Source organism: Schistocerca serialis, chromosome 3 (assembly GCF_023864345.2).
Source record: "Schistocerca serialis cubense isolate TAMUIC-IGC-003099 chromosome 3, iqSchSeri2.2, whole genome shotgun sequence".
NCBI lineage: Eukaryota > Metazoa > Arthropoda > Insecta > Orthoptera > Acrididae > Schistocerca > Schistocerca serialis.
Genome location: NC_064640.1, coordinates 842,733 through 865,101, shown reverse-complemented (window position 1 = coordinate 865,101; position 22,369 = coordinate 842,733). Strand labels below are relative to the sequence as shown.

The following is a 22,369-nucleotide window of genomic DNA, read 5'->3' as shown; positions in this document are numbered from 1 at the left end:
ATTCAGTGGCTGTTCATATTTTGAGAATAATCTTAAAGCAGTTGAGATACATTAGAGGTCTTACTATTAACAATATAAACAATTATGACTTAATTCAGTCCTTACGTGTAGCATTCATTAATGTATCGATGCATTACACTGTACATCACTCAGCCTTAGTGTGGCACAGAAAGGAAGGAGGCAATCAGCCATGAAAAACTGTGACCACTTAACCCACTAATGTGAAGGACCCACAAGGTAATTTTATTATCTATAAACACAAACTGAAATCATATTTACTTGGCAACTATCCTACTCCATAGAAGAATGTATGCATTATGTAATATTATAAAGAGTGTGTGTGTGTGTGTGTGTGTGTGTGTGTGTGTGTGTGTGTGTGTGTGTGTAATGGTGAAGGGGGCAGAAGAGGGTGGGAAGGGCGGGGATGGGAGGGAGGGAGGGACGGAGGGAGGGAGGGAGGGAGGGAGGGAAGGGGTGGGAGGGGGGAGGGAGAGAGACTGATCACAGAGTTAAATAGAAATTTATTTACTTATTTATTTAACCAGCTATCCGGATCTCTCTTACAATGGACTAGGATTTCACATAAACAGTACCTTCTTTTCTACATCATAGTTACCTAAGACATAATAATTTTAATATAACAAATAATATTATAATGATTTGAGTGTATATAGTGACAATGTGAACAAGTAATACTGACCATGAACTAATAAAGTTAATACTGGCAGTACTTGTACTACTGCTGCTGCCGTTAATAGACAGTGGTTAGCACATTGGACTCGCATTTGGCAGGACAATGGTTCAAACCCGCATCTAGCCATTCTGATTTAGATTTTCTGTCATTTCCCTAAAATGCTTCAGGCAAATGCTGGGGTTGTTCCTTTGAAAGGGCATGGCCGACTTCCTTCACCATCCTTCCCTAATTCGATGGGACTGATGACCTCGCTATTTGGTCCTCTCCCCCAAATCAACCAATCAACCAACCAACCATTAATAGTGATGATGATGATGATGATAATAATAATAATAATAATAATAATAATAATGAAAATACAGGGGTAATCCCAAAAGTAAGGTCTATCATTTTATAAGTACAGAACTCTGTGTGGCAGTTGGTCACACTGTTATGAAGAGTGCTTCATGTACTGTGTGTAAACATGCGCATGCCGTGCTGAGGTGCTCAGTCTTGGCTTGGCAGCTGTTGAAAATGGAGCTCCCATTGGATGTTACCGCAAAGTGCTAATTGCACTCAGTTATTCGGTTTTTGAATGCAAAGGGCACTGTGCCGATTGAAATCCATCACCAATTGATGGAAGTGCTAGTCGTGTATGGATGTCAAAAATGTTCATAAGTGGTGTAGAGAGTTTGCAGCTGGTAGCTGGTCGGACCGAAATTCACAACGAACAAAGGAGTGGGAGACTGTCAATTTCTGAGGAGACAGTGTTGAAGGTTGAGCAAAGCATGCGTGAATATCGAGACCAAGCAACAAGCGTGCCAGTGGCGGCATCCTTCTTCGCCAAAGCTGCAAAAATTCAAACAAACACAGTCTGCCGGTAGAGTCATAACAACCGTTTTTTGGGATTGGAAAGGGTTATTGTTGGTTGACTTTATGGCCACTGGGACCACAATTAATGCTGACAGATACTGTGAGACTCTGCAAAAGCTCAAACAGGCGATTCAGAACCGGAGAAGAGGAATGTTGAGCAAGGGCATACACATTCTCCACGACAACTCTCACCCACACATCGCTCGGCAAACCGTTGCTCTCCTGCAACAGTTTCAGTGGAACATAATCACCCACCCACCCACTCACCCACCCTATAGTCCTGACTTGGCGCCCAGTGACTATCACGTGTTCCCTAAGTTAAAAGAACATTTGGCTGGAAAGCAATTCAGCTCCAACGACGAGGTGAAAGAAGAGGTTCATAACTTTCTGAACAGCATGGCGGCAAGCTGGTATGACATGGGCACACAAAAACTGCCACAGCGTCTACAAAAATGCATCTACAGAAATGGTGATTATGTCAAAAAATGGCTAAATGTTCAAGCTGTAAACTGATGTAAACCATTGTAGAAATAAACAGGTCTAGGTACTTATAAAAAAATAAGAGACCTTATTTTTGGGATTACCCTCGTAATAACAATAATGACAGTGGCAGATATAAAAAGAATGTATACGTGTGCAAAATAGATGTTTTCTAATATACTGTGTTCTGGGAAAAGGAAATTTAAGGAAACTGCACAAGCTAAGAACACTGGAAAACGAAGAAGATCTGATTGGAAAGAAGGATTTATACAAGGGTTACAAGTGTGTACAGGGGCATCCTTATTGTTGCTTTAGCAGACATGTCATTAACTGTCTTCTGAAGTTGGAGGCAGTTCCCTAATATACTGCAGATGGTTATTCCCAACTCAGGTTTCTGTTACATGAGATATACAATGGCGGTAGCGGAATTATCACACTGTCTTCTTCAAATATCATTTCTCTAAACCCAACAGAGTTTTGCAATAACAGCATCACTTTTCTTCCAAAGATTTCTATTAAATTTCTCCAAAAACCTTTATTAAACTTTTTTATGGCCTATAGCGTCACAACTGAATGCATTCGGTGCCGTGTCTACTTGATAAGAACTCCAAAAGCTGGAGCAATACTGTTTTAATAGGTCGCACTAATATTTTCTAAGCAATTTTTTTTGCAGATGCATTGTTGTTTCCTAGAATCCTTCCAACATCTAATTTCTGCATCTGCCTTGGCAAATAATAATCTTACATGCTCATTCCATCTCATAACACTTCTTAGCATTACCCTTAAATATTTTTTAAATGATGTGACATGCTCCAGATATTCAACATTAATCTTATTATCAGATACAATCAGGTTCTGTCTTTTTGTTACAGGCATTATCTAGAATGCATTCCCATTTAAAGAAAGCTACCATTCAATACATATGTGGAAATTTTGTTCAAGTCTTTCAGTTCAATGATTACCTAACAACAATATAAATCTCTAGACAACAGCACCATCAGTGAATAATTTTAGAATACTACTGACCTTATATGATACACCATGTACGTATTTTGAGAACATCAGAGGTCTTATCATGCTTCCTTAGGGCACAAATGATGCCACTTACATTCCTATTGATCATTTTCCATTCACTATAACTCACTGAGTTTTATTTGTGACAAATTCCTCAAGCATATATTTGAGAACACTCTGTATGATCATATCTTGGTTATCAACACAAAAACCCTGATTCATTAAAGAATCGAACTCTCTTGGATAAAACAGCTTCCAGCAACTGGTTACTTCACAAATGAATTACTGTGTTAAACATCTGACTTTTGCATGTAAGAGAAAAAGAGTTTAGAAAATATTTGTAATTATGCTTAAAGTTTGTTGAAAATCATTAACTGCTCTCACTATAGAACACTGTATAAATACAGTCTGGGTAATTTGCACTCCTGAATTGTGTGTTGCACAATATGATTTTTCTGGTACATTCAGTGATATATGTAGATCCCGTCTGTGAAGAGTGTTGCAAATATAGAGTTAGTAGTAAAGAAGTAATAAATGAAAACATCATGGCTGAGGCTGAAGTTTTATTGCATGCCATTTTAAGCAAAAGCTAGTTCTTTAAGCAAATAAATGTTTATGTTGTCATATCTCCTGAACTATGTGTTGTTCAATGATATAATCTTTCAGATAAATTCAGTGGTACATGCAGATACTGCCTGCAAACTTTGTTGGAAGTAGAACTGGTAGTAAAGAAGTAATAAAATGACATGTGCGATGCTGAAGTCTGCATGAAAAGTTAACATGTAGTAAGTGATAAACTCTTTTCTTGTAGTAATTTTGTGGGGCATGTCAGCAAGTAAAAATTTAGTAAATGTTTGAAATTTTGTTGTGAAGTTTGTTGGAAGTCACTAAATGCTCTCATTTTCAATTACTGGATGAATATAGTCCAGACAGTTATGTGCCATCAGTTATGCTGCCTTAAGAAAAACATGCAGTTTCTAACTGTAAAACTTGTTTTACTGCGTTAAACTTTTAACATTATACCTCTTAATGAGTACATCATGACAGCATCTAAAATTTTTAAATTTGGTCAATAATTACATGAAATATTGAAAATAAAATTTTTGTGTCCCTGGAAGCCATTAGACAATTAACCTACAACTGGGACTGCATTTGAGGATAGTGGCTTAGAGATACATTGTCGAACACCTTTCAGAAATCTAGGAAACTGGAATCTTCTCGTTCATCTGCCTTTATCATTTGCAAGGTATTATGTATGGATAAAGCATGCCATGTTTCTCATAAGTGCTTTTTCTTGAATTCATGTTGAGAACATAGAATATTGTAAAATCTGTATAACGTCGAATATTGTAAAAATCTGCATACAATGATAATGTAAAAAAAAAATAAAAATAAAAAAAAACACAAGCCATAACAGTTTTCTAATGACAGCACAACGGAGTATTTACAAAGTAAATTTTAAAATAAGATTGTAAAGGATTACGTACAACCGTCCTTGAAAGATCAACTCTTGACAAATTAGGTAAATTAGTTGCAACATATGCTAGATTTGCAGGACTCAGTCTTGTCCAGCCCGACAATGACAGACTTTCCAGTCTTTGACAACTTTCACATATAGCCGCCAGCACATCAGTTACATTTACAACTTTCCAATCACCTGTAAAACAATGTTATGAGATATTTGCAAATGAACACTGTTCTTTAGCACGTATTTATTTATTCATTCTGTAAAATCTGTTTACATACAATGTATGACAGATGTTGTACAATGTTTTAGAGTGCATCAATATTACACAGTTATTCTAGATTGCTACCCATATAACCAGACATACTGTTAAAATTTTTTTCTTAATACAAAAGATTGACTGTTTTTTTGAGTGCATTTACTTCATTGGTGCTCTTTATAATTTCTGGCAGCTTACTGTAGAATGTGATAACTGAATGGCATGCACCCTTTTGACACAGAGTTATGCTGCAACACTTTATATAATTATTTTTCTTAAACCTAGTATGGTACTCATGCACTGCAGTATTTGGGATCAAGACATTCTCCTTCTTCACCACACTTTTCCTTACAAACAGTACAAATTCTAAAATGTAAATGGAGGGAAGAGGAAGAATATTTAAATATCTAAAAATAGGCTTACATGAACTTCCATTGTCAGATTTTTTTTATTATTCTGATTATTTTCTTTTGCTTCCTGAATGTTCTTAAGGCATGAGGAGGATTCCACCAAAATATAACACCATACCTTAACAGTGAGTGTCTCTGAGAAAAATACACAGTTTTTACAGTTTCATGGGTTGCATGCTGGATAGCACTCTGATTACATACAACTTAGACAGCTGTAAGTTGAAGGAATATATGTGAGACTTTCATTTTAGATTTTCTTGCAGGCAAAGCCCTAGAAACTTTGTCTCAGTGATATTTTGAATTTCCTGGTTGTTAATGTGAATTAGTTGCTTTTCTGCATTTTTATTTTGCTGGGTCTGACAGTGTAACTAACAGTTTTTGTGGGTTTATGATGAGCCTTTTTCTATAGAGCCACTGGGAAATTTCATCTGTGATGACACCTGCAGAAGTGGTAAGATCTTCTCTATTTTTTGCTTCAATAAGTAGAGTGGTATCATCTGCAAATAGTATTGCTTCTGCATTCTTTACACATAAAGGCAGGCCATTAATGTACACTAGAAAAAGAAATGGTCCTAAGATAAAGCCTTGGGGTACCCTGTGTGACAGTAAGCGTGGCTCTGAAAGATAGTTCTGTGTCGTGTTACTGTGCTTGTGTTTGTTCTGTGTAATCTAATATCAATTACTAAAGTAAGAGTTCGGCCACTCCTGTGGCACACCGTAACAGTCAATTTTGTTTAGGAGAAGTGAATGATCTATAACATCAAAAGCATTTGTCAAGTCTAAGAAAACACCTGAGATTTTGAAGTGTTTGTCAATTGCATTTAAGGTATGGTTGACAAAATTAAAAGTAGTGCTCTCAGTGGAATGCTGTGCTCTGAAACTGTATTGGCATACAGATAATATAGTATTCTGACTGAAACATATTGCCAGCAGAGCTAGAAAGAGTTTGATTTGTATAATGCTGCCAACCGGTTGCAACAAAATTCAACATGACTTGATTTTGACACCAACTGTGGGTGTTTTCTTTGGAAAAAAAAACAAACAAAAACTACTGGCTACAAAAGATTAAAACACTATTAAGATAGAGGAAAAACCAAGACTACATGGTTATTATGCTGAACAAATTTATGATGTGACTATACTCACATGCAGTGACAGTTAAAACAAATTTACAAGCAGAATACCCCTGTCCTATAAAATAACTTCTTAAAACCATATTTAAAACCGATACCTGTAGTTCTTATATAGTTTTAAATATGATTTTAAGACATTAGTTTACATGATGAGAGCATTTTGCTCATAAATCTGTTTTCAATTGTCACTACATGTGAGTATACTTAACTCATAAGTTTGTTCAGCATAATAATAACTAACTATTCTTGGCTTTTTCCTCTATTTATATAGAGTGCAGCAATCAGTCGTCCTTTTTTTGTAGGTTTTATTTGGCAAATCCAGATTTCAGCTACTGCCTAGCCATTATCAATGCACTATTTTCTAGTCTCTCTCTCCTCCTTTTTTTTTTTTTTTTTTTTTTTTTTTTTTTTTTTTTTTTTTTGGGGGGGGGGGGGGAGGGGGGGGGGCGGCACACAACTACAGTGGTTATTAGTGCCCAGACTAAATTATGAATGCACTGTGAGGCATAATGTTAAAACAGCAACTAAAAAGGACAACACTATAAAAGGCACATTAACAGGCAAGGGATTAAAAGAAAACAGCAGAATCAAATGTCCTTAGACAGGTTTGTCAAGTGGATAAAATGAAGAACGCGAGCAGCTGCTCCTGGGTCATCCGCTAAAATTTCATCCAGAGTACATGGCAGTCCAAGATCAATGCACAGTGTATCAAAATTCGGACAGGACGTTAAAATGTGGCATACCGTCAGCAATTGCCCACATGGGCAGAATGACGCCGGTGCAGCCGTCAGCAGATGGCGGTGGCTGAACCGGCAGTGTCCAATCCATAACTGGGCCAAAACGACCTCCTCCCGCCGAGAAGGGCGTGAAGAGGTCGTCCAAGCCCTGGGTAGAAGTTTCGAGGCCCGAAGCTTGTTTTCAGTAAGTGTAGACCAATCGGCATGCCACAGCGATAAAATGCGCTGACAAATGACCCTGCTAAAATCAGATGAAGGCACACAGCCTTAGCCGCAGCATCTGCAGCTTCGTTCCCAGGGTTACCGACATGGCCAGGAACCCACATAAAGGTAACCGGAGAACCGTCATCTGCCAGCTGCTGAAGAGAGCGTTGGATCCGGGGCACGAAAGGGTGAACCGGATACGGATCACTGAGGCTCTGGATGGCACTCAGGGAATCGGAGCAGATGACATAAGCAGAATGTCGGTGGCGGCAGATGTAAAGAACAGCCTGATAGAGGGCAAATAGCTCAGCTGTGAAGACCGAACAATGGCCATGGAGCCGGTATTTGAAACTGTGTGCCCCAACAATAAAAGAACACCCGACACTGTCATTGGTCTTAGAGCCAGCTGTATAAATGAAGATCGAACTAATGAACTTCGAATGAAGTTTGACAAGCTGTGAGCGGTATACCGAAGCTGGGGTAACCTCCTTTGGGAGTGAGCTGAGGTCAAGGTGAACGCGAACCTGAAGCCAAGGTGGCGTTTGGCTCTCGCCATTTTCTAGTCTCGATACATGTCAGTTCCCTGTTGTTCGGGTGTCAGTCACAGTTCTTTGAATACGATATTCAACAATAATATATTCAAAGAATACTATACGAACTGTGACTGACGCCCCAACAGGGAACTGGCATGTATCAAGACTAGAAAATAGCGCAGTGATAATGGCTAGGCGCTAGCTGAAATCTGGATTTGCCAAATAAAACCTACAAAAAAAAGGATGACTGATAGCTGTGCTCTATAATTTATAAATAATATCACAGTCACTGAGTGTACCAACTTTCCTATGGAAGGTAACCTGATGAAGATTTTAATGGTTTTGTGCTCTAGGTACCTGTTTTTGGTTTTTTCTGATGAAGACACCCGTAGTAGGTGTCAAAAACAGGTCAAGTTAAATCTTTTTTAAATCAGTTGGCTGTATTACACAAATTGTATTCTTGTATGGTTGCTGCCACACAGCCATGTTTAAAATTTCTGGCAAGATTTGTTCAATAGTTTTTAAAAGCCAGATAATAGTGCTACAGGTCTATAATTTGACATTTCCTGTGAGTCTCCTTTCTTATATAGTGGTCTTACTTTAGCAGTTTTTAGAACATCAGAGAAAATGCCCTCTGACGCTAAAGAACTGTGTATGTCTAATATGGGTGTGAGAATACAGTTTGCTGACAATTTTATCATGTGATCATGGATCTCATCAACACCAGGTGAATGACTATTTTCAATGAGCTCTGTGCACATCAGCTACATCTACAACTTGTTAGTCACCTTTAAAACAATAGTACAAGGTTTATACAAATGAATACTGTTCTTTAATGTGGCATTGTGATTTTTCCTGGAACATTTTTAGTACTGTATGTTCAACTTCAGCAAAATATTTAACTGAGGTACAAGAGCAAATAAGGCCAAATTCTCTTCAGGAAATATCAAGAAAAAATAAAAATCTTGAAAATTTTGAAACCACTTGTCTGATTTATCCTCTTTATTGACTTTCAGTGATTGATAGATCATTTTGTCAGAACTCTCTCTCTCTCTCTCTCTCTCTCTGTGTGTGTGTGTGTGTGTGTGTGTGTGTGTGTGTGTGTGTGTGTGTGTGTGTTCTCACTGAATGACTGGTATACAGTAGAATCTTCACAGATATAAGTGTATTACATAGCTGTACTAAAGCTGCAATGAACAGGGACACTATCTGATCTACGAATCATTATGAAATACAGTGCTCACTTTGTAGTGTGACACAAGTAGGATGGGACGTCAATACGGTTGTATACTGAAGCAACTAAAGGACAGTCAGCTAGATGAACACATGAGACTTCATTCTTCACTGACATGTCTATGACTTATATGCTTTGGGCATTACAGACAAATAAGATTTTCTCTGGTTCTTTGTATTTAAGACAGACAACCTGAGCGTCTTACATATTTATGAAGTAAGTTAAATTTGTTAGAATTTACAGTGTACATCATTTTGTTTGCCAACATAGCACATACGTAAAGTTGAATGACAGTCCAATTCTAGAAAACAATGTAGTCTGCAGTTTGGCTAAACACCTGTTATTTGGCAGGGCTTAAAGTTAATAACGTCATTGTCATTGATACAAACCTCTGGAATTTAATATAATGCAGAGATGAATAAATAGAAAAGCTGTTAATTTCATGGAATTTTGTTTCTAGTTTATATTATTGACAGGTGTTGACAGATGTGAAAATTAATGAACTATCAGTTTAATAAGTCACAGCTGCAAAATACTAACATGAATTCTTTACAGATGAATGGGAAAACTGGTAGAAGCCGACCTCGGGGAAGATCAGTTTGGATTCCGTAGAAATATTGGAACACGTGAGGCAATACTGACCCTATGACTCATCTCGGAAGAAAGATTAAGGAAAGGCAAACCTACATTTCTAGCATTTGTAGACTTAGAGAAAGCTTTTGACAATGTTGGCTGGAATACTCTCTTTCAAATTCTAAAGGTGGCAGGGGTAAAATACAGAGAGCAAAAGGCTATTTATAATTTGTACAGAAACCAGATGGCAGTTATAAGAGTCGAGGGGCATGAAAGGGAAGCAGTGGTTGTGAAGGGAGTGAGACAGAGATGTAGCCTCTCCCCGATGTTATTCAATCTGTATATTGAGCAGGCAGTAAAGGAAACAAAAGAAAAATTTGGAGTAGGTATTAAAATCCATGGAGAAGAAATAAAAACTTTGAGGTTCGCCGATGACACTGTAATTCTGTCAGAGACAGCAAAGGACCTGGAAGAGCAGTTGAACGGAATGGACAGTGTCTTGAAAGGAGGATGTAAGATGAACATCAACAAAAGCAAAATGAGGATAATGGAATGTAGTCGAATTAAGTCGGGTGATGCTGAGGGAATTAGATTAGGAAATGAAACACTTAAAGTAGTAAAGGAGTTTTGCTATTTGGGGAGCAAAATAACTGATGATGGTCAAAGTAGAGAGGATATAAAATGTAGACTGGCAATAGCAAGGAAAGAGTTTCTGAAGAAGAGAAATTTGTTAACATCGAGTATAGATCTAAGTGTCAGGAAGTCATTTCTGAAAGTATTTGTATGGAGTGTAGCCATGTATGGAAGTGAAACATGGACGATAAATAGTTTCGACAAGAAGAGAATGCACTGTCTGGAACAGCTTGGAAGACAACTGTTTAGGGAGATGAACAAGGCATCAACTGGAAACATAATGGCAGAATACAAGCTATCTCAAATACTGGGATCCCAAGAATCATCAGTGTTTGGTGTTAGTGATCATTTAGATATGAGTCATGTTAGTAAAATGTCTCAGCAGCATATTTGTTGAGGACGAACCTTCACTGACTCATTGTCTACAGGTCGTTAAACATTAATCTCCTACTCCTGATCATTTTCAGCAACTTCCATGAAGCTATGCAAAGTTTATTTGCTCTCTCTATCTCTCTCTTTCACACATTGTAGCTGTGTGAATGCCACATGGATCATCCACATTGTTGCAGTGCTCTAATGACTACTACTAAGATAACGAACACTCACTTTTCTTCACAGTAAAAGAAATCTGAGCAGCCCAAGCATATCAGTTCCACATAGCTGATCTTAACAGGTACTTCCAAATCACACCATCTGAAGTCTCATACCTACAACAGTTTCTCTACACTATGATGAAGGTCTTTTCTGTCCTGAACACTCTTATGATCTCAAAATCCTGTCTCCCTCTCTCTACATTTCTGTTCTCCTAACCTCGTGCTTATATTTCTTCTACTTCTTCTTAGCTTCAGGCGTCTCTAATGTTTTCTTTAATTTCATTTGTTATTTATTTTATCCTCCTTGGGGATCATTTCTTAAAACACTCACATTTTTATGATGTTGCCTTTTTCCTGCACCCCACTGTAATGCACCACCATCTTCCCATAGGTACTGTGTCCGCATTGATTCATCTGTGTATGCTCTCCCTGTGTTCAATTCACCTGTCCCCTCCTGCACTCACTCTAAGCAATCATATGTCATGTTCTCTTCTACTTTTCCTGCCTCTCCATCCTCCTCAGCTTAGGCCAACAATCTTGAGCCACATTACAGCTACAGAAGCATGTGTGTACGTATACTTTCTTACTATGACAAAAACTGTAGTGTGAAGGCTTTTCCACACTAATGGTTACTTTTTCTGTGTCTGCTTTCCCTGTAATTCTTCATCTTGCAAGTAATTGATGATCTATACTCTCAATCATTGTTGGATTTTTGTTGTTAAGCACTAGGAAGTGAATGTACTGCATATGAATGTGAGCTTACCAACTGTCTTACACATGCCTTGTCGTGGAGATTTATCATCAATGCTATGTAACGTTTTAATACTTGTTCTGCAACGTAAGTATACTACTGTTGTTGCTGCATTTTTGCAGACTAGAAAGGAGAGAAAATGAAAAATTGCTACATTTTTTATTTTCAGTTCAACAGAATGACTTCTCAGCATAACTCATAGTACACTAGAGTTGAACAGAAAAACACCCAGTAGTTGGACTGAACCGAATCTGGGGCAAAGTCTGGACACTTTAAAAAGAATTACCATAAACACCAAATCAGGTGTTAGTCAACTTACAATAGGGGTAGTTCTCTAAGTAACATAATACTGAAAAAAGAAGACAGTATGAAACAGTGAAGTTACTCACTTACAGAGCCAATACAGAAGCCAAAACTGTTATCTTCTATATTTATTGTCATTGGAGATACCTCATTATTGAGTCTAGAGCAAACATAACAATTTCTTAAATGAAAGAAGGGAAAAAAACAATAAAAACAGAATATTTTAGATGTAGTAGTCATTTTGGAATTGGAAATAGTGGATGTAAGTACTGCTAATTTCACCATCCAATGGAATTAAACCTTAAAATGGCACAAGATATAACACTTCACTAAAGAAAGTTATTTAGCCACCAAATAATGGTGCTGTTTACTATATAGCAATAACTGCTCTTGTAAAAGTATCCTAATAATTCAGAGCTGTCCTATTCGATTAAGTTGAATTCTGATTAAAGCAATCTAACTTAAACATATCAGGTGATACTTCTTGTAGTGTTCCCTGTTGCTGCACTTGATGTGTCATTTATACAAGTAAGGCAACAGTTCTGTGTCCCTGTAAGTTTGCACCTCCAATCAAACAAATATTTTCTGCAATTATTACAGGGTATTGTCTAAAAACCCCTCTTACTTTTTCTTTCTGCCCTGATAGTAAGTACACTGAATAATATTAAAAGTAAAATAAATAAATAAATAAATACAACATAACAAATATTTGGAACCTACAGATTTACATGCAACTGAAACACATCAGAAAATAAATCAGAAAAGACCTGCATTTGCATACCAATGTCAAGATGACGTACATGTGTCAATTTATTCAAAAATAACCGTCTGATACGAGTATCATTTTTGTATGCTTTTTTAAGACGGTTTCCTGATAGATCTACATTGTGCCACAAGGAATTAATGGAAGCTACACGGTTCCAGAGATGACACACTTTTGATGCCCTGTAAAACAAAAATATATTAGAAGTCAAATGATACAACAAGTTTACTGTTATAGTATAGCTTAACCTAAAATGTTCACATTAAAAATATATTTGATGTTTTATGTTTCATTGCTCCTAGAATAATGAATCAATGTGTGGTACTATTTACATGGTATTCTTCAGCATGATTATTGGTTTTAATATCGAAAAAGTATACTACAGGAGGTAAACAAATGAAAAAGTGTAAAGTAACAAATCCTCCTGCAGAAGTCTCACTCTCCCCTGCTTTTGCTAACACTTATCTTCAAATTCCCCTGCCATTCAAATGGAAATTGAAATAATTAGTTTCACTGTTACATAAAATACATAAAAAAGTAGAAATACAAAATTCTGCAAAAATGCATACCAGGTGAATGTGGCTAAGATATCAGTTTAGAATAAAATTACATGTCAATATCCTGAAAATGGATTAAAATCTTGTTAGCCTATTAAGGAAGAAGCCAAACATTGTATAACGTGTTTGTATACACACTACTTTTTTAAAAAAATGGTTCAAATGGATCTAAGCACTATGGAACTCATACTACTTTCATATTGTCATTAATTTAAATAGAGGGTGGGTACAATAATAGTAAGTTCCTTGCAACTTATTATCAAGTACAGCTCAGTCAGTAAAATGTAGAATTTAATTTTCCTCTTGTCCCATACAGTAATCAACACACCCAAGCCATCATCCACATGACTGAGAGCATGTGCAGTACATACAGTTTTGACACCTGATGTAATTACACCACGGTAACCACAAGAAAAAATTTATTGACATATGTAGGTTGACATCTTGCCTCCTGCATTTGTGAAATTGTTTTGATAAATGTTGCTAGCCTTATTTTGATCCAAAGAACAAGGTTAATTACACACAACTCATATGTCCCTAATTTGAGCCTTGTTGCTATCTGATTACACTTACACAAATTCCAGACCTGGTAATTAGAACAGACTGCTAACCATCTTCACTTAACATCCTGACAGATCCTTGGACCTCATAAAAGAAAAGTTCTGAAACAGCAGTTAAAAAGCAAAAGTTAAACTGCCACATGTGAACCAATACTTTTGTTTCCATGGAAACACTGAAATTTATTTACACTTAAATAACTGACCACGTGTGTTTCTCCAACCAAAATCTCTAGCTTGATATAAGGACTAAAACCTAACACTGAATTACCCCCTCCACTAAACCACAACACTTCCCTTCAAATATCAAAGCTTCCCACTTGCAGTTATTTAAACTCCATATGCATAGTATCATACATGTGATGGACTTGAACACTTTTTGAGCAATAGAACCCAATACATTGTTGTAGATGGCAGAGACAAATGTAGTGTTACAGGACCACTCCTTTTCTCCAGCCACATAAATATCATGTCAGGTTCGCAGTTATCCAACACTGATAATGACACTTTTAGTATTGACACAGGCGTGATAATGCCTTGGAATTGTCATTAGCAGCATGAATGGAACTAGGCTAGCTGATAGTGGCTCAACTACAAACTGGGGAGCTGAATGCTGGAAGAGGGAACAGATCTTAACAAGTGAGTTAATCTGCGGGGAACATAGAGTCTGAATATCACGTACAGAATGAGCATGGAGGTAACCACGACACATGACTAGCGCGAGCAATTGACAACAGAGCACATGGAACAGAGCACTGTGTGGTGCTGAGGCTTGGTCCACAGGCATTGAAATCAGTGTTAGAACTGCTACACCAGGCATACAGCTACTGATACCTGACATCAGGGTCAGTGGCTCTGCTCATGCCATGCTTCACACGTGTCCCCAAGGCAGTGCTCTGCACTATTCTGCTGTAGTATCCATGCCAGCTTCATTGCATACATCTCTATGTCTGCTGATGGGGATACTAAATCCCTTCCCCCTGAAAAGGCCAGGTAAGGTCAAAATACAGCTTGCTCTGCCAGTGGAGCAGCAGAGGCTGGTGTAATGGTTGGTTATCCGACACAGTCAGGGTGTAGACTCCGCCACTGGCGAGCAGGGAAAGGAGGCAATGGTTCAAATTCCACGGGTTCCACAGTAGGGGGCACAAGAGCTAGCCCTACTGGTGCCCCACTCCGTGGTCGAAGGTAGAATGGTGGAGGGCACATGGGGACAGTAGCAGGGGAGTAAGCAGCTGCAATTGGGAGGCTCCCACTGAAACAATGCCACAACCGACCCCATTGTCTGTCTAACAGGGCACAGCCGCAACTGATTACAAGGATGGATCAGCTGTTCCTGACCAGTATCCACAATGCCAATCTATGTGGTCCACCACTACACCCAGCAGCAACCCTGCTGCTACCTGAAAGACCGGGTTCAAACGAACAGCAGTCCTGTGAGAAAAGCACATCGGGATGTGACAATCCGAGGCATATGACATTGTGGCTGGGCATGTGGCTGGTGCCCACGTAAATGTTCCATCGGACTACATCTGTTACCTGGCATCGCCCAGTATTTAGCCAGGCAACTCAACGGGGTCACAGTATGAGGCAAACACACACTTCTGCATTTGGATCTTGTACATACACACATAGTACTCCACCTGTGAGTTAGACATCGGGTGAAATAAGGTCGTGGTCAAATGCTGGATACCACTGCAAATGCAGTCTTTAAAATCCTGTGACACAAATTGCTGATTGTTATCAGATACGAGAATTTGGGAAACCCCTCGATAGCAAAAATTACAGCTAATGCACAACCATTTGCTGCCGACATTGTGGAGGACAGTTTGGTGACATAAGGGAAATTCGACAAAGCGTCAACCACCAACAACCACAAAGGAGTCTGCAAAGCTGGCATGCACCCTGCCCCCAATAGTGATCTGCAACTCACCAAGGGGAAAACTGATGCGGCAGCACAGCACGGTTTTGTGCACAGGCCATGCAAGCCAGTAGATGTGAAGACGTGCCTAAGCCTTCATAAGAGTCATACGCCAGTGTGATGCGTGCTGCAGCTGGAGTATGCGAGGGCACAAAACTGGAGGGATGACAACTGGACAGCTTTGCTCCTCCATGATGAGTATGAGGATGCCCTGGAGAATGCTGAGTCAATCATAGCAGAAAAACAATGTACATCACACCAAATCTGCTCCAAAAAGAGTGCCTCAGGCCACCCCACATGGACAGCTGAAACAATTTTCTGGAAAAGTAGGGCAGTGGTTGTGGCAGCTACGACTTCCTGTGCTACCGTAGGAAAATCTGGCAACGTCTGTCGCAAGACATTAGCCGAGGCAAAAATGAGGGCCTCCTGTGGGTTGAGTTCTGGATCTGGTCCCACTGGCAATCAAAATAGCCCATCTGCATTTGTATGCTGGGCAGTGGGCTGTTATTGAATGTCATAAGAATAATTATTGAGAAAAAGCGCCTCCCTACAAAATCGGTGGGCAGTCCTATTCGGCAGTTTGGAATGAAGGCCGAATAAGGAAAGCAATGGCTTGTGATTGGTGGTCAGTACCAACTTCACCCCATACACGAAAAGTGAAACTTTTTAATTCCAAAAATGATAGCCAGTTCCCTCTTTTCAACCTGTGAATAATTATGTTGCACTGCAAAAAGCGTCTTTGTCGTACAAGCGATGGGCTATTTGGTGTCGTCTGGATTCTGATGTGATAGTACCACACCACAATGCCATACTGGAATGTGTCACAGGCCAGGGTTAAAAACTTACCCAGCATAAAAGAAGCCAAATGGGGAGCACAGAACAAACACTATTGGTAGGATTGAAAGACCCTGTGACAATCTGCAGACCAGAGAAATCTGATGCCCCTTTGGCAAAGCCAGTTACGGGAATGGCAGATGTGGGTGGCTTGGGAAATGAATCTTGCCCAAAGAGGTCTCAAGGTTCTCTGATGCTGGCAGGTTCACAATGTCTCGATGTGCTCCATAAGGTTGAGGCAATCTTTGCTGAGCACATGACGCAAAAAATGCTCCTTTGGGGAAAAAGACTACATTTTTTTCTAATTTGCAATGAAGGCCAGTCTACAAACGGCGTTGGAAATCTGTCTGCAGGTTCCACAAATGCTCCTCTCGTGTGGAGCCCGTGGCCCAGATGACATTGAGGTAGTTTACGCAACAAGGAATTTCCTGAATTAACTTCTCCAAATATCATTGATAAAGTCCAGACATGAGAAGGTCCAAAAGGTGAGCACTTACACTGATAAGAGCCCACAGGAGGTGTTAAGCACTAACAAACTCCAAGAAGTGGTGTCCAGTTGCAACTGCACATGTATGTCATGCAAGCTGATGCACAAAAACTACTGGCCCCCTGACAACTTTGCCAACAACTCCTCTGGGTGTGGGTTGGAATACGAGTTCATAACACACTGTACATTTATCATCTGTTTAAGATCACCGCAAAGGTGACATATGGCTTCTCAATCGTAACCAAAGGGATGGCCAACTGACTCAATGAAATAGGAGAAATGACACTGAGGTCCTGCCGACAATGCAAACTGATCCTGATCTTACGATGCATTGGGAAGGGAATGGGGTGGGGGTGACAGAATTAAGGTATTGGCTTAATGGTGTGTGGACCACTATCAGTGCAGCATGAAAATGGAGTAATTTCTGATTCTGTTTGAACAGTTCCAACATTTGCTCCTGCTGCAGATTTTATTGCTGCTCCTGGAGGCACAACTGCTCCTTCCGGCATTGTACAAATGGGTCCATGGTAGGCACAGTTTCACACTCTAAGGAAGAAAAGAAGAGTGTAACATGCACAGGACTGTCTGATGTTGCCACTTGGTACAGGCTTGACAACGCCATGGAATTAGCCTCTGTAACTAGGGTAGTTGACAGTGACTTGACTACAAGCCAGCAAGCTGAACACCGGAACAGTGAACAAATCTCAACACGTGAGTTAATCTACGGGGGAACAGAGGGTCCAAACACTGCGTAAAGAATAAGCGTGAAGGAAAACACCCTAATGACCAGCACCAGTGACTGACAACAGAGCACACAGAATAGAGCACAGTGCAAGGCTGAGGCTTGGTCCGTGGGCATTGAAATCAGCATTAGAACTGGTGGGCTACAACTATTGCCGACAGTAAGTAAATATCTGAGTCAGAGGCTCTTCCCGTGTCACACTTCGCACGTGTCTTACACAGCAGCATTCTGTACTATTTTGCTGCGATACCCGTGCCAGCTCCTCTGAAAATTACTGTTACATACAGAAAAGTGACACTGTTGAATGACTGTAGAGGGACAACTTGACCATAATTTATACCTTATATAATAAACAGCAGCATGCTTTATATGTTGATGGATAGGAGAAACATTAATGTAATGTTCGAATACAGTATTATGACACGAAATAGATGGAGCACATATGGATAGTTGTACATAAGGCAAATAGCCCAGCTATTATTTATTCAGAGAGAGTAGTGCATCTATAAAGGAAACAGTGCACAGAACACTTGTGTGACCCACTCTTCTGTACTCCACAAGTGCTGGGGATTCTCACTTGGTTAGATTAAAGAAAGACATTGAAGCAAATTGGTATGCTGTTAGACTTGTTACTGGTCAGTTTGATTAGTATGAAACTGTTATGGAAATGCTTCATGAGCTTAGATGGGAATCCTTTGAGTAAAAAAGATATTTTTGAGAAATGGTATTAAGGAAGCAAACTCGGCATTTATGACAGACTGCATCATGATTCTGCAGTCTCCTACATTCATCTCATGTAAGGATCCTAAGGACAAATAAGGGAGATCAGGGCTCATACGGAGGTGTACAAGAAATCATTTTCTCCTTGCTCAATTTGTAAATGGAACTGAAAAGTGAATAACTAGCTACACTACAAAGTCCCGTCTGCTACTACCACACACTAAACAGTGCCTTGTGGAAAATGCATACTTTCTGTAATAAGCAGCAGCATGCTGCAGATGCTCTTTTTTTGCACTGAACTGTTTTTTCAAGCTCATAGGGTGTCAAGGCTCACAGGTCTACAAAACTGTTTTGAAATGGTACAGCATTTTTACTGCAACTGAAAATGGTGATGAAAGTGTCAATATCTTCTAACTGTATTACCTTGGTGAAAAAATGAAGCACCTCGAGCATTGCAAATAATCTAGTTCTTTCCCCGAGCACAGTGAAAGCAATATGACATGAGTTTTATTCCTCTCATAATGGAGAGAATTTCAGGCTATGCTGTAAAGTCAAGTGCCAGCAGGCCACTCGGGAATGACAGGGAAGAAATCAGCCAATCGCACGCTCACCATACCTCCCTCCACGACGACAACACGACAGGAGCGGACCGTGCACGAAGAGGACATATGCACTGTGACAGACTGGTGACAGCCCAGTTCAAAAGCAGCTTCAAGATTAGTGACTTTGGTAGCAACATCAACTCTAGTAACTTTGCTTGTACTTTCTATGTTGCACAGACTTGGGATTGTTTATACTGAAGAAGATAGATTATTTTGTATGTCGCCTTTTGCTTGCCACACATCAGTGTAACTGCCAAAGTTAAGTATTGTAATTTTGTTTTTGTAATAAACCCCATTAATATCACTTGTTTGATTGTTTGTCTAGTGAACCGAGTATGCAGGCTTCCTAGACAATAGACATTTGGCAACGAGGTGAACAAACACCATAGCAACAACCTGTTACCAGAGCCAACAGCCTCCACAGACTCTCTGTTTTGTTTTGTCGTGGGTCGCTGAATAAGGTGAAAAACTGCACTTCCTACTACTGACAAAAAGTAATATAGTTTCACAGTACCTGATACCCTGTGAGCAATGATGTGGGCTTCATGCTGTTGCAACCTCTCGAGCCCTTTTTCATTAAACTGGTGAAACGACACAAGAGTGGGTCACACAAGTGTTCTGTGGACTGTTTCCTTCGTAGATGCACTACTCTCTCCCAATAAACAATAGCTGGGCTACTTGCCTTCTGTACAACTACAAATGCAATAGCTCAGTCCTCACCACAAGCTGCAGATTTACGCTCCAATACTGGTAACAGCTTGTCCGAGAATCTGGCACCATCCTCGTAGGTGTCATCTCCATTACTGCTACCATCAACATACGCAAACTTATTGCCGACAGTGGGATTAATACTCGTGTTGGCCAATATTCTGGTGACCTTGACAATAACATCCTGTACAGAAACTGTGGAACCTCTTATATCTGAACTTGAGACAGTTCCAGTGGCTGTGCTATTATCCATATAAAGATCTTTTTCAAGACAGAGTGACAACAGATCCAGTAAGGCACTTATTGCTCCTTCCTCCACATATAGCTCTGTCCTCGCAGTATCGCTTTGAGCCATCAGGTTTCCACGAGCACATCCCAAGCAAACCACTGTGTCTCGTCTACCAGGGTATTTTTTCATTAGTTTTACAAATAATCCAAAGCAACCATCATAAGCAATAACTGTGTCACAGCACTCATCACGGCATCCTTCGTACAGTCTAGATTTAGCACCTCTGACTTCCATCTGTTCCTGATAACGATTTATTAAAATATTCCCATCCAAACCAAATTAACGAAGGTAGAGGTATTACTTTTCATTCAGCCCTCGTACATAATGGGTGCTAATTTCAAACTAGTCCCCATACACTGATCACCCAGAACAATGTGACCACCTACCTAATAGCCGGTATGTCCACCTTTGACACAGATAACAGTGGTGACACATCGTGGCGTGGAAGCAATGAGACCTTAGTAGGTTGCTGGAGGGAGCTGGCACCACATTTGCACACACAAGTCACCTAACTCCTGTAAATTCCAGGGAGGGGGACAATGAGCTCTGACACCACATTCAATCACACTCCAGATGTGTTCGATTGGGTTCAGATCTGGCAAGTTGGGGGGCCAGCACATTAATTTGAGCTCATCACTGTGTTCCTCAAACCACTCCACCACACTCCCGGCCTTGTAACATGACGCATTATTTTTCTAAAAAATGCCACTGCCATAGGGATACATCATCACCACGAAGAGGTGTAAGTAGTCTGCAACCGGTGTACGAAACTTCTCGGCTATGATGGAGCCTCACACGGGCTCCACTGGACCCACAGATGCTCACGAGAATGTTCTCCAGAGCACAATGGAGCGGCCATTAGCTTCTCTCTGGTCCACAGTACAGGTGTCGAGATGATGTTCCCCCAGAAGACGACCGATTCGCACCCTCCCATCAGCATAATGTAGAAGATATCAGGATTCATCAAACCGTGCAACTCTCTGCCACTGCTCCGACATATAGTGCCGACGGTTATTTGCCCGTTCCAGTCACAGTTGCCAATGTCGTCGTGTTAACAGTGGCACACGGACGGGTTGTTGGCTGCGGAGGCCCATCATTAGGAGTGTTCAGTGCACTGGGTGTTCAGACACACTTGTACTCTGCCCAGAATTAAAGTTTGTGTTAGTTATGCCACAGTTCACCACCTGTCCTATTTTACCAGTCTGCCCAGCCTACGACATCCGACATCCGTAGGGTGGCCGCCCAATCCTATGATGCCTGGACGTGATTTCACCTTGCTTTCTCCACATGCAGAAAATACCCACCACAACACTCATCGAACATCCGACAAGTCGTCCAGTTTCTGAAAGGCTTGTGCCAAGCCTCTGGGCCGTCGCCATCTGCCCTCGGTCAAACTCGAGCTCGTGCGCCTTTCTCATTCTACACACTGACAGCACACTCACTGATACTACATGCGCCATGCATGTGTCTCACTAGCAGTCATTCCTAACCAGGTGACACTGCTTGGATGCGTTTACACCAATAATAGCTCAGTGGTCATAATGTTCTTGCTGATCAGTGTATACTCATTACAAACCTTATCCTTAAGATTGACTCCACGTGATCATTGCAAAATGCAAACCTCTACTGAGTGCAGTTTTCATCCATGTCTCTTCTTCACATCCCATATACCACTGTTGGAGATCATTACTGGTCTAATTGCTACTTTGTATTCTTTGCCTTTGCTTCAAATAGGCATAGGATCAGCTTAGTCTAGTGGTTTCAAAATTGTATAGTATGATTTCTGTTTAAACTCTACTGACACACAAGCTAGCACACAGTAATGCCTCTCTGCAGCACACATACATCCCTCTCAATTTCTTGACTGTCTTCTGATAACAACACCTTATCATCAGCATGCAAAAGTCAAATCATTCATAATGATGATGAACAGGAATGGGTCAAGAGCCAATGCCTTGATGTACAATGAAACTGTCTGATTGACCAACTGGACTCCTGGCTCATCCAAACACGGTTTTACGTATCAGCAATAATGTTTATGTAATATTCAGCTATGCTGCATACTCTCAGAACCCACCATATGATTGTTGGAGAATGTACACATTTATGATGATCTTCCATATTTTTAATTTATGCAAAGTAAGTTCCACTGCCAATGGCCTTGCCGCAGTGGTAACACGGGTTCCCATCAGATCACCGAAGTTAAGCACTGTCGGGCTGGGCTAGAACTTGGATGGGTGACCATCCAGTCGGTCGAGTGGTGTTGGCAAGCAGGTAGTATTTTGATACAGTCTGCTGAGCACTGTTGGCAAGCGGGGTGCACT

The 22,369-nt window shown here is 40.1% G+C and overlaps 1 protein-coding gene and 1 pseudogene across 2 annotated transcripts in view; one reads left to right on the top strand and one right to left on the bottom strand.

Moving 5' to 3' along the window:
- Positions 1–22,369, bottom strand: part of LOC126469655 (F-box/LRR-repeat protein 6) — a 218,571-nt gene that overhangs the window by 170,666 nt on the left and 25,536 nt on the right. For both annotated transcript variants that reach the window (XM_050096786.1, XM_050096787.1), the window contains exons 3-4: positions 12,650–12,813; positions 4,528–4,697 (exon numbers count right to left, since the gene is read on the bottom strand). In XM_050096786.1, coding sequence (XP_049952743.1) covers positions 4,528–4,697; positions 12,650–12,813 — 334 coding nt within the window. The remainder of the gene's footprint in view (positions 1–4,527; positions 4,698–12,649; positions 12,814–22,369) is intronic.
- LOC126472041 (5S ribosomal RNA) lies at positions 22,197–22,314 on the top strand (annotated as a pseudogene).